At 43.0% G+C, this 13314-nt stretch overlaps 1 protein-coding gene across 3 annotated transcripts in view; it reads right to left on the bottom strand.

Annotated features, from left to right (window-relative positions):
- Positions 1 to 13314, bottom strand: part of cpt1ab (carnitine palmitoyltransferase 1Ab (liver)) — a 34576-nt gene that overhangs the window by 16489 nt on the left and 4773 nt on the right. For all 3 annotated transcript variants that reach the window (XM_083654982.1, XM_083654983.1, XM_083654981.1), the window contains exons 2-7: positions 7877 to 8038; positions 6840 to 6982; positions 3368 to 3539; positions 2220 to 2321; positions 1345 to 1482; positions 823 to 900 (exon numbers count right to left, since the gene is read on the bottom strand). In XM_083654982.1, the coding sequence (XP_083511108.1) occupies positions 823 to 900; positions 1345 to 1482; positions 2220 to 2321; positions 3368 to 3539; positions 6840 to 6982; positions 7877 to 8017 (774 nt within the window). In that variant the 5' untranslated portion in view covers positions 8018 to 8038. The remainder of the gene's footprint in view (positions 1 to 822; positions 901 to 1344; positions 1483 to 2219; positions 2322 to 3367; positions 3540 to 6839; positions 6983 to 7876; positions 8039 to 13314) is intronic.

The raw sequence follows: 13314 nt of genomic DNA on the forward strand, positions 1-13314 counted from the left end.
ATCTATTTTCCCCAGCTCCGCTTTTGCACAACACTCGTCTTTCTGCTAGGTTGCTGCGGAGGTTTTGCCACGGCTTATCGAACCCTTTCTCCCTCATTTTCCTTTCATTTTCCGCTCCTTTTCCAAAGGAGAAGATGGGTCACATGACATGCAAATGCGAAAAATGCGTTTCCATTACACTTTTGCGATAAACTGCTATATCGACACGTCTGAAAAACCACCTCATGAGAGCGCAAAAACTTTTTGCGATATTTGGGAGGTTTTTCGAAAATTACGTGTTTCCATTACCCACTTTCTATTGTGATATTTAGATTTTGCGCATTTCTGAGAGTAATGGAAACACGACTAGAGAGAGAGAGATTTGGAGAGAGAGAGGGAGAGAGGATGCACACTACCACTGCGCAGGTCTAAGAGAATAAATGGCATGAGCTAGAGGCAACATAATTTATGCTGCACTTCCACCAAGGACAAATCAAACAAACAAACCCATACACGGGAAGATTGCCTTCCGATATCAAAAATGAAAATTCCTGCTCAACAAGCTAAAATCGGAGTGAAATCAAGCCATTACTCTCCCCGGTGTCTTAAATAACAGCACTGGCAATGGGTCACACACAATGAATACCTTACAACACCTTCAGGAATTTACTCAGGTGTCACCAAATAAACCGACAGCATCTGCATTGGCCCTAACTTTCCAAAGCCTCTCCCATAGAGAATCGGTCACAGCCTTCATAAAGTTAGCAGCCTCTTGTCCAACTTTTAAACAACAGACTGAGTCAATGTGTAGTGGAGACAAATACTGTGGGGGAGTGACCTTACCATGGCATAATAGTTGCTGTTGACCATGATGGGCCCACGGCCTCTGAGGTAGATATACTCTTCCCACCAGTCACTGACCTGAGTCAGACAAAGAGATGGGGGGAGAGAGAGAGAGAGATGGTGAGACACACTGCTTCAACTTAATAATAATGATTGGATTTATATAGCGCCTTTCCAAGTGCTCAAAGCGCTTCACAGAATCATTATTCGTTCACACCATTCGTACCGGTGGTTCGAAAGCGTGGCAGCCACACATCGGCGCTCAACGGCCCCTCCGACCACCATCATTCATGTCTACATTCATACCAATCATACGAGGCAAGGAGGGTTAAGTGTCTTGCCCAAGGACACAACGACAGCAGCTGGGAGGGAGCGGGGATCGAACCGCCAACCCTTGCGTCATTGGCCGACCCGCTCTACCTCCTGAGCTAAAGCCGCCCCACTTCAACTTTATGCTGGACACAGTGTCTTTAACTGTCTCGGTTACAACACCCGATGGGAGAAAGATTCTTCTTGACTCACATAGTTGGAGGCCCACCAGGACTTGAGTTTGAGGTACCACTGCAGTCTGGGTCCCAGGTTCTTCTCAAAGTCCTTAGCCAAGACCTCCATTCGTTCATACTGCTCATCCTCCATCAGTGGGCGGGCCGACTCAAGGTACTGCAAACACAATCACACACAGATTGCATAAAGACGATGCAAAGGCGCAAAGAGTTGAATGTGGACCCGAATCCTCACTGGTTTTAGACAAGGAGACTGAAGAGAGCAGATAGGCCAGAAGAACTGGCCAGAAAAATCTATCCCTCTACTCTTTGTCCCTTGACAAATAATGAGTCTGAGGTGGGAAGTGTATTTAGTGGTTGTGGTTATGGCCTTGGGCAGCATGGTAATATGACAGAGAAAGAGGACCTAAGCCAACTCTTGAACTGAAACCACTTGAAAACCTACACTGCCTTTCTTTGGCACATCTTAATTATGTGCCTGGGTTTGAAACCTACTTGGAACCTTGTGGAAGTCTGCTCAGCTGTAACTAGAGACAATCTGAAGTTGAGTAGTATTCCAGTGCTTCAAGCTAAATCTTTCTCGGTCCACAATAGGGCACTTGACTGAGCATATTACAGATCCCAGATAAGTAGCAATATAAGCTGCTTGCACACACTTCAGTGGTAGTAACTGGCTTTAATCCATTTCAATGAATAATGATGAATGAGATTGACATTCGCCTACTTGTGGAAAAAACGATCAGCAGTGTTACATGTCCGAGTAAGACAAAACGCACATGAAATAAAAACACAAAATTAGGTCCCAGGGCAAATTATACCCAGGATCATTTTGAAAAATCAGAAAGGTTCACAAAGCAGCCATTCAGAGAAGCAGACATCACAGGTGGAACTGACCCGTCTGCAGGTGTCCTTTACAGCGGGGACAGGCAGTCGAGGCAGGGAGTTCTGGAAACTGTACAGCATTGGTTTCCTGCCAGAGAACACCTTCACTAATACCTGGATGAGACATGGGGGAGGGGAGGAGAGGGCACAGGGGGGAGATGGGGGAGGGGAGGAGAGGAGAGGGCACAGGGGGAATTAAAATTAGACTTTACCTTACATGCCCTAGGCTGCTAGATGAAACACAGAAATAATGAATGGTATTCATTGGGATGAACTGAAAAGAGACCAGTGTAGGACTCGTGGCGTACTCACTGAGACCTAGTGCTCTTCACACAAAGATTCAACTGTGTCTCTGACAACTAGACCAAGTTGGTTGAAGCAAATCCCACTATCTGTGAATTGGATCGTCACTTATGCATGATTTGAATAAAACCCTTGCCGTGTGCTGCCTTATTTTACATGTGTCAAGACAGGGGGGGGGGGGGGGGTCCTCTCCAAGGGGCTAGCTCGTAGCTCAGTTTGTGAAACCAATGCGGAAGTAACTTAAACCTGCATTCTTTCAAATGGCCAACAGGGGGCGACTCCACTGGCAGCAAAAATAAGTCTGGCTACATGGAAATTAATAGGAAAATTACCCTACTTCTCACTTGATTGACGACCTCAGTAAACACTTTCCTAGTGAGTTTATGGTGTCAATCGCCAGTTTCAAGTCTTCTCCAATACAGCATCATTATGGTCCCATTGACTGTAGAGTAAAATAGATGATAAAAAGACTATGTTTTGGGGCCTGACTGACAGGTTGCCTGTCCAGTGATCATGCGGCTTGCCGATCTTCTCGTCCAAATTTACCTCACTTCTGGCTCCAAATAACCAAGATGGCGACCATGAAAATGCCAACCTCGAGGCTTCAAGACGTGAGTCTAAAAACCAATGGGTGACATCACAGTGGCTACGTCCATATATTTTTACGGTCTACTCTACTGTATGGTCTTCTCCCATCGCATCAAAGGAGGTCTTTGAACTTGATAGAGACTTGCCTAAACAACAACAACCCCAAATAGGCTTGAATAACACTCCACAGAATTCTACCAGCAACTTTAAAAAAAATGTATGTGCATATATGGGCGTATTCATCTTCTCTCCCCAGGTGGTGGTCTTACAATCCAGAGACGAGTGCTCCAGGACACTGAGCCGTGGCGCGAGTACATCCAGCCATGCCACGACAATAGGCACTTCAGAGCGTTCCTCATGATAAAGATGATGGTGACCCACAGGCCTGTGCCCACCAGAACACCCCCCACTATCTTCTGGCTGTCTGTAGACATGTATCGACTGTAAGGAGGCAAAGAGAGAGATGGGAGACAAAGACACAGAGGGGGTCAAATAACAGCAGCGAAGCAGAACCTGCTCATTTGGCTGCACGGTGGAAAAATAAAGCTGGAACTTCCCCTCTCGCAAGAATACAGTAGCATCATTGGACAGAGTGGGACTTTGTGAAAAATCAAATGTGATTCAAGCAAGTTCATATTCCAGCTTAAAAGGAAATAAATACAGCGTGGGGGATATGGCATGCAACAAAAATATATTATACATATATTTTCATTTTCGATCTTGACCAATTTAGAGACCTAAAAAGAAGCTGCACTAAAATAACATTGATTGGAAAAACAAACACTAGACACCAGATACCAAAAAGTTACCCAGGCTACCAAAAAGTAACTTACATGTATTGGACTTCACCCACTTTAAAGTCAAACAAGTCACATTAAATCATGAATGATAAACAAAGGTTGTGCTTTATTTTGAAAGGGTTAAGCCACTCTGTGCTCCCAAGTCATAATCAATCAGCTGTGTCAACAGTAATAAGCTAAACTCTTTGGTTACACAGTGTGGCTAGAGTGTGTTTGATTGAATGTTTTATAAACACAACAGGTAGCTGGGCTGATACTGTAGATGGTTATAAACCTAACAGGTAGCTGGGCTGATACTGTAGATGGTTATAAACCTAACAGGTAGCTGGGCTGATACTGTAGATGGTTATAAACCTAACAGGTAGCTGGGCTGATACTGTAGATGGTTATAAACCTAACAGGTAGCTGGGCTGATACTGTGTAGATGGTTTCACCTTGACAACATAAACATTCTAAATTTAACCTGGCTTATTTCCTGTTGCGGTGTACTGTTTGCTAATAGAATAGCTGACAGGAAATAACCTAGGCCGTGTGTAAATGGTTCCCTAGCAACAGAATTCCAGTGAAACGGTCTATAGCTGTAATTTCACAGCGCTTGAAAAAATATGACACTAACTAGGTGCTCCAACCTCTAACAAAATGTTTCTTATTACAGTGAAAAGAACACACTGTTCTAAATAATCTCCTTGCCATGAAGGACAATACACTGTGTTATTGATAAGAAAGGCATGGCAAGCCGTGACAGGACACATTTGAGAACTATTGCACAATATCCGCATAAACATGATGAGACTTTTGGCAAACATGAAGATGAGGTGTGTGTAGGGAACGGTTAGACAAAAACACGAGACTGTCAAATCTGTGAGAGGATTAAACCTAGGATCTACCAACCACATGAGGCACTGGGGAAAGTACTGGCCTACATGTTCTGTTGACTGACAGACAGAATGGCGCGGAAATAATAAGACAAAGGAACATACACAAGCAAAACATGCAAGAAAATGACGAAAAGGACTTTTGGTACGAATGAGTCTTGAGAAGTGGTTTAAAGGATGAGTTATTTAGCCAGTCTAAGCTCCTCGTAAAGTGTTGGGCCCTGACAGCAAAAGCCATGTCACCTTTCATCTTTAGCCTAGACAGAGGAACAGCCCACAGAGAACTGGCTCGGATTTCATTCTGTCTCATAAGGGTTTAAAAGACCTGGGATGTAGCTACTGTAAGAGCCTTAAAAGTTATTAAATCCTCAAATAAATTCTAAAACTGACAGGCAACTACTATCGGGATGCCAGAATAGGAGTAATGCGATCCGTTCTCTTCGACCTGGCCAAAAGCCTTGCTGCAGTATTTTCCACAACTTGGAGCTGTGTCATGGTTTGCTGTTTAAAGCCCCAGACGCACCAAGCTGACAGTCGGCTGACGGGCCATCGGTGAACGTCTGTGGGTGGCTTGGTTTTTGCGATGTATCCCACACCCTTGCCGCTAGTCGGTGCCTTTTCTGGCCGAAAAATGTCCTCGTTTTTCAACTTCAGCTTAGCTGATAATTCCAATACACAATATTTTCCCGACGATGTGGCCTTCGGAAAAGCTCCTTGAGCCTGTCGCTGGTATGATTTCACCCATTTAGTGCAGTTTCTCCTTATCTTTCGCTTCCCCTTCTTCCACAAGCAAAATACCAAGGGCTGACAACGCCAGTGCCATTTGCAACTTTTTATCAGACAAGTTCCTGATTACAAGTAGCTATATTACTATGGTGAACGAGAGCGCTGTGAAAATGGTAGGCAAACGCTACTTTGTTTCATGTATGTATCATAACAATGGGTTTGTATATCTGCAGTCCTGAGCCTCACGCAGGCGCAGAATGTAGATGCTAGTTGACTGTTGGCTGCGGTGTGTTCGAGTGCAACCTTTTTGGCGCCGACACAGGTGACGTGAGGCGACGCGACAGTCAGCCTTGGTTGCCGCTAGTTCTTTGACATAGGCTTGTCAAAAGTATCGATAGTATCGAAAAGTAATGATACTGAAAATTGTAATCGGATACAATACTCATTTGCAACAGGTATCGATAGTATCGAAAGTATCAATATTAAAATGTTTAAATGGATACAATACTCATTTGCAACAGTTCTGATACCATCAGTGCTTTCTTTTAGTGAAAAATCACTGATTTCCCCCTCCCTATCATTGGGTATCTGTTGCTTCAACAAGCTAAACATGTTCTGATGGCTAGAGCAGGGCTAATCTGCTGTCTAAATTCAAAGTTTTATCAGTCCTAGATTATGGAGAAGTGTGCATATGTCTAAATTTATTTTTATGCTTCTTGATGTGTCATCATCCCCCCCTTCCCGTGGTATCGAAAATGGTATCGAGTATCGATATTTTCCTGGGTATTGGTATCGAAGTAGAAATTCTAGTATCGTGACATCCCTACTTTGACATGGATGTTGGTGCGTCTGGGCAGTACGGCAAGTAAATAAAGCCTGGCAGCAGCAGTGACGGTGAGAGGGGCACTGAGAGGGACAGAACAAACAAGAATGTTTTCTCCGATTTTTTTTAACATTTTGCTGAAGGTTTAAACTCGGATCGACAATACATTTTTAGATACAGCCTTCATTTTATTTGTTAAAGGACCGGTAGACGTCTAAATTTGTCACGAGATACATTCGGTGGCAATAACAAGAAATTCACATTTGTCTGAGTTTAACTACACAAAGTTCTGAGACATCCAGCTTTGATGTTCAGTTAAGTTTAATAGTGCTTTCATACGCCCAACCTCTCAATATTGAGAATAAAATTGCCCTTGGCTGATTCTGTGTTCATCAGAAAAATGAACCTAAAGCCTGGTTCAGGAGAGTTACAAGAAATCCAGACTTTGATTAAAATCCAGGACAAATAATCCACTATGGCATGCCAGGACAGCACCACATGATCTCACTGGACTTACCTGATAGGTATGTGTTGGCTTAGCTTGGCAACAAACCCCAGAGAGGGATCCAGCACATTATATTTATTGTAGGACATGTAGGACACGACCACCACCATGAAGCCACCGGGGCTGCCCGGGTACACACCAGTCATCACCCCATTCTACGAAAGTGTAAACACAACACAGCATTACAAAGGTCACCGGGGTCACAAAGAACAAAGAGTCTATAAGAGTCTATAAATGTATAAGCATATAAGTATTAGATTGATTGATTGATTGATTGATTGATTGATTGATTGATTGATTGATTGATTGATTGAGATAATATTGACATTAATTCTATAATTAGTGTTTTGGGTCCTGCTGCTACAGGCAAGTTTTTACCAACTATAATAGAGCTCAACAGTATCTTCCGGACGAGGAGACGTCACGGAACATCACGTAACTGTCGACCTCTATAACCAAAACAATGGCTCAAGAGCTATATGTGAAAATGCAAGCAGGTCTTTGAGTTGCCCTTTCTAGTTATGACAATGTGTGTAAACAGATAAGTGGGTCAAAGGCTAGAATACAAAGAACAAACAGGACCGTTACTGTTACTGTTACCGTCACTCTCCTGTGTTTGCGGGAGTTCATTGAATAGGTAATATATGACTGCAACCAATAAGGAAACAGATAGCACTACTGTTTACCTTTGATAACCCAGTTCCCAAAATGAGTAAGTGAGTCATGGCTCTCCAAGATTTACAAAAATAAAATAAGGTCCGCACACTGGAATTAGGATGCTCCCGCGGTCACTTTATTAACGTTTCGTTCAAACAGAACTTCATCAGAAAGTTTGAACGAAATGTTCATAAAGTGACCGGGAGCATCCTAATTCCAGTGTGCAGACCTTATTTTATTTTTTATAGTTCTGTTAAGGCCAACGAGTTTTCTTGCTCTTGGTGGATTCACATTGTCCGGCACCTGCATAAGTAGATGTGCTACTTTTCTCTCCAAGATTTACCCCCGTAAAACAAAAGCCCTACAGTTGTTTCCGTGTGACGAACTCGCACCTTGAAACGAATGAACCTTTTCTTCCAGGAGTGGAGGCCAGAGAGGTAGATCTGGCGTAGAGCCTCGTGGCACAGCTGGAGGTCGATGCCATCGGGGGTGACGGTGAACTGGAAGGCCACCGCCTGGTGAGCTTCTGCCATGTTGGCTGCTGCACAGGGTCACTGGGGGAGAGGGGAGCACAAGTCCATCAAGTTAACAGACGGGAAGCATGGACTTTATATATCAAAGGTCAATTGTAGATCATAAGCATAGACCGACAAATGGTGACCCGCAAATAATTTGTATCTTCTCTCACTTTGCAGGAACCTGAAAAGCATCTAGTCACCTGGTAACGTCATCACAGGGTACAGTTTAAAGGGATGCTGTTGTGATGATTTTTGGAACCCTAGCCCTATTTATTAGCCAACAAACATGTTGGTGATTGTGGTGGATTCCTTTCTAAGTACAATCCATGCTGTTCGTCATACTAGCTCCAGATAGTTATCCACAAACCAATACAAAGTCAATGGGGTCACGCTAGGGTCTGTGCAAGCTGACTGAGGCTCACACTGAAATGTACTTTGTGTGCACAGTGTGGAGGAAATTTCAGTGAGCCTCAGTCAGCGTACAGACAGGCGATAGTATGAGGCCAGAGATAGTATGAGGAGTAATAGCAAGGACTCTACCAAATCAATCAACATCGTCATTGGTAAGTAGCAACTAGGGCTAGACTTCCAAAAATGTGATCTATCCCTTTAAAGGATTGATTTAGAGAATGATGACGAGATCAAATGAATTAACCCAAGTGAATCACCATTTCCTGATATGTGATGATGATGCTACTGAATGACACCAAACATGAACATTTATGAGCTGAATGCTCAACATTGATCCTTCAGCAGCTTTTAGACGTCATCTAATGAAATTCCCTCTTGGGAAAACAGCCTCAGAGTGGAGAATGACGCTTATCGGATTAGAAAACAAGAGGGTTTACGTGGAGTTAGAAGGCCAAAGAGTCAGCAAATACTTTGGGTTGGGGCCTGGACACACATCGCACATGACGGAGTGGTCGCCAGTTGCCACAGTAATGAGAGACTCAACTGCAGTGTTGCGTGCTGCAGGGAAACTACTGGAAAAAATGCAAAACATAAGAATAAACATAAACACAATACAAACATAAGATGGAGATATCTTTTTTTTTGTTTTACTTCATGCAACACTCCTAAAGAGATCCCTGGCCTCGGGGAACTATTTGCCTAAAAGGACAAACTTAAGTTTGACAAATGACAGGTCATGTCATTATGGAGATGTTCCTTTTGAGTGAGGTGAGCTCAAGGAAAGTGGGGAATTTGCCTATGTAATCATTACTTTTTTGACTGCATGACTGAGGTCATGCTAATTTATAGCACGACCTCAGAATCACAATCAGAATCAGAAATACTCGATTGATCCCTGAGGGGAATTTGGGTAACGCTGCAGTTGCTCACATTGAGGTAGGGGAAAATATAAGCATAGAGAAATTCTAAGAATAATAGAAATAAGACAATAAAATACAAATATAGAATAAAAAGTGTCAAATATGTGCATTATCTATCGAAAAAGAAAGTGGGTCTAACATGTAAGATACATCCTGTAATACTTTAGCGATGCCCATCGGGCTATGATAAATCGCTGCACTCTAAACTGCCCTTTACTTCGATGTACATGTTTTGTATAAGTTACTATAACAACTGACCTGGTTCCTGTAAGACGACACTATTTTGCCTCCGAGGGGGAAGCAGATGATGCAGTGGGAGGAAAACTCATGGGTTGTGTAGTAAATAGGCTACTACCACCACCCATCTCTGAACTGGTTAAGCAGGTATGGCACAGTGACTTCCTTTACGAGAAGTCTGCAGCTACTATAGGCAAACTATTTAGGCCTAAACTAAAATGACCTGTATTTTGTACATTTGTACGCCATTGTTTGGAAAATGCTATACAAAATACAAATATTAACACCTTTTTACAGGGAGTTGGCAGTCAAGTCGTCTCACTATTTCCATTCTTTGTTAAGACAGTAAGGAGGTGAGAGGTATGCAGAGTATGGAGATATAGATATGTGCCCATCCCATGGGTACATTGTGGTTTCTGAAACAGGTGTCTTTGCTCCACAGTGAGGATGTAGCCACGTGCCACAGCCAGCGTGGCCCTAAATGAAAATAAGGTGAAAATAAGGGTGTCTTCTCTTTATGTCTGTACTCAAAGGCTATGTTCACACTACAGGAATTAGTGCTCAACTACCATTTTTAGCACAGATCTATATATTATTTTGGTCTGACTGTTCATTCATTTTTGAAAGCGACCCATATCTGATATCAGTTGAACTGACCTCTATGTTGAAATGACCTGCATGTGCAAACACCAACAAAACACTTGATGTCTGGACAGTCATGGAAGCCACCAGAAATACAGTCCATGCTAATCCTAAAGACTATTTGGCTGTGGAGGCTGGATGATGTAGATTAGCATGATGTTGTTTGAATGAATGGAGTCATCTCAAATATTACATTTGCAACCTTGCTATCTCTCCACTGACTTCTTGAATAATTGTCCTCCATTTCCGTCTAGTAAAATGGACTCACGGTTATGAGTTATGACAACAGTGGTCTGTCTTATGAAAAGCAATCCATAAGACAATCTGACAGCCCACATTGCAGTTGCATGGCCACTTGCAACTTGAATGGTCTACATCAGAAATGAAAAGATTTGACTGTGCTTCTTTCTGTTCACACACTGCTCTAAAACATCAGGGCCGGTTGCACCAACTGGTCTTACGACTGGTCTTAAGCTAAGTCGGTCGTAACTTTAAGACCTAACAGCTACGCCGGTTGCACCAACAGGGCGTACGGCTTTTTCTCACTAAGACCGGTCGTAAATATTACGCCTAGTCCAGAGCAGGCGTAAGGTGCAGTATAGACGGTTTTCACCTGTGTGTTGTGCAATAGTCACAACCCCTCAGCACGGCTGTATTCAGCAGCCCTCAATTATAAACCGCAAACCGGAGTACGTTATAAACGTTATAAATATAGTCACGACGTTAACAACTAACCAATGCTGGGGGTCCGTATGGAAAGTGGAAATCGAAATGGTTAAAAGTTAAATCAATTTGGTAATACAGGGGCATTTTACTGCCATGTAAAGTAACGACAAGTAGTTAGCCGCTAACATTAGCCACACTATTACAGCCGATTACCCATCAGCGGAGCGTCATTTGATGTCAGCACACTCTTCTAAACAGGTCGCATGCTGCATTCCAGTGGGCATTCCCATGCTTTCACATGGATGCGCATCGCTACGACCGCCGTAGTTAAGACCAGACGTAAGCCCTGTTGGTGCAACAGGCGTAAGTCCACTCTAAAGACTGGTCTTAACTAAGACCGACGTAGGAGTTTACGACCAGGCATAGTTAAGACCAGCCCCAGATCTGTGTCACACGGAGATAAACCCATTAAGGGCACAAAGATGTCAGTCTTTTGTTGTTGTTGTAATCATTCCTGCCCATGAACACCAGACTTTTTCACAGCCATAGTACTGCTGTAATGACACGCTAGTTACTCCATTCTTCTAGTTGTTGCAGATTATCTTTAAAACATCTAACATTTAAAACAACTTTCTCATTCTGCAAGATAGTTCAATTCTCTTTGACATGCTGATTAGACCAGGTGACTGTCGCAACTCTATACTCAATCACCCCATGGTAATGGGGCTTATTATTTAACTCAGTGGTTCTCATGCTGGGGTCCAACGACCCCAAATGAACTCCCAGCAAAATGCAAATACATTTATTTTTATTACTATTTCATTGGTAACATCTATTGTGTGAGCATTGTTTATTTGGGGTTTTCACTGTTACTTCCCACCTACAGTAAAGAGAGAGACACACATCTTCTCACATGATGGTGAAATAATCAGCTGATCATCTACAGTGTATATTTTGAGGGTCAGAATGATGCCACGGTGCATCCCCCAGAGTGAATGAAATCACTAATCACTAATATTTCCAAGATTCTAGGGCTCCGAAAAGCCTTTCTGCAGGAACATCGTCAGGGAGTCTGCAAGTGTGTGAGGGACGTGCTGTGCATATGGGGACTGGACCATTGAGGGACTGGACATGTTTCGTGCTGCCTTAAAATGCTGTCGGAAATATTGTAATTTCAAGTGGAACGTACATGAACTGCCCAAAAATGACAGGGAAAGTAAAGTCTGAATATCTGGCAATGCAGAGATGTCAGATTTAGGGGGCGGGATGCATGGAATTCATGCAACTGATGGTAAAAGTGATGCTGGTTTGTTATTGTAATGTTTTGGCATTTGTGAAAATAATATGTAGGCCTATTTTTGCCTATGGTTCCATTTGCTATCTTCTATAGTTGTCAGCAAATCACAAAGCAATTAGCGGCACATGCTCTTTGGAGTAACACTGTTAAACATGGTTAAAACTTTATTGGGCACATAAACCCTGCACTTAGTGTGCATTTTGTTATTATTTGCATCAAACATTTCACTACACGGAAGGAGCTTACGAGCAGCGCCTGAAGGCAGCATTTATTCAGCGTTTCAGCAGCCAGTGCCTTTCCCTCCCCCCAGCTCGTTGTCCCACATCACATGATCCGCCAGTGCTGCTGAAAACTAGGGGAAAGGTCGCAGCTCTGCGCTGCTCAGACACCGGGTAAACCCGGCAACAAACAATGCACAAATCCACATATGTGCCGATATCCGCGTTGGTTTTGATGGAGGCATAGAAAAATATATCGTGTATGTTTGATATATATATAATCAGCTTTTGTCCGTTTTCTATAATATGTCCATCATTGCAGATGCAAGACCCAGACTGACGAATTAGGTCAAACACCCCCACAGTACACCTACCTACCCATTATTATGCATTATGGCTGTTACCCAAACACCATCAAATTATTCCCGTCATCAAACCTGTTTGACCTGTTGACCCATACAATCATTCCGAAATGATCGGCATGTGTAGTAGGCTATTCCGGTATATCAAGTCTCCACGTGGTCTGTGCAAAATCGGGTCATAAGTTCGTTCCTCAGGGCAATAAGTCATTTTCTATTGATTAAAATAACTACAATTTTTGACCAAAATGTAAGGAACCAAAAGCAAGGCAATGCACGTATTCCGCTCAGCATTATCAATGGTGCTCTCTTGCTGAGGACACCGTGACGAAACAGCTTTGACTGACCTTCACTGCCACCAGGTGACATTAACACAGGTGAACCCCTCTTTTACTGTAACATTCATTTCACAGTCAAATTACACATCGTAGGCAGCTGTCACGTCAAGGCACGTGGTATAACTACTCAATAATAAAGCCGTATTTAACAAAAGAAGCAGGTGAATGTCAGGTGCTAGAATGACCTTTAATTGGACTTTTGCCCACATTCCGTGTTGTGATCT

Source organism: Poromitra crassiceps (genome assembly GCF_964638095.1).
Source record: "Poromitra crassiceps genome assembly, chromosome: 18".
NCBI classification, from domain to species: Eukaryota; Metazoa; Chordata; class Actinopteri; order Beryciformes; family Melamphaidae; genus Poromitra; species Poromitra crassiceps.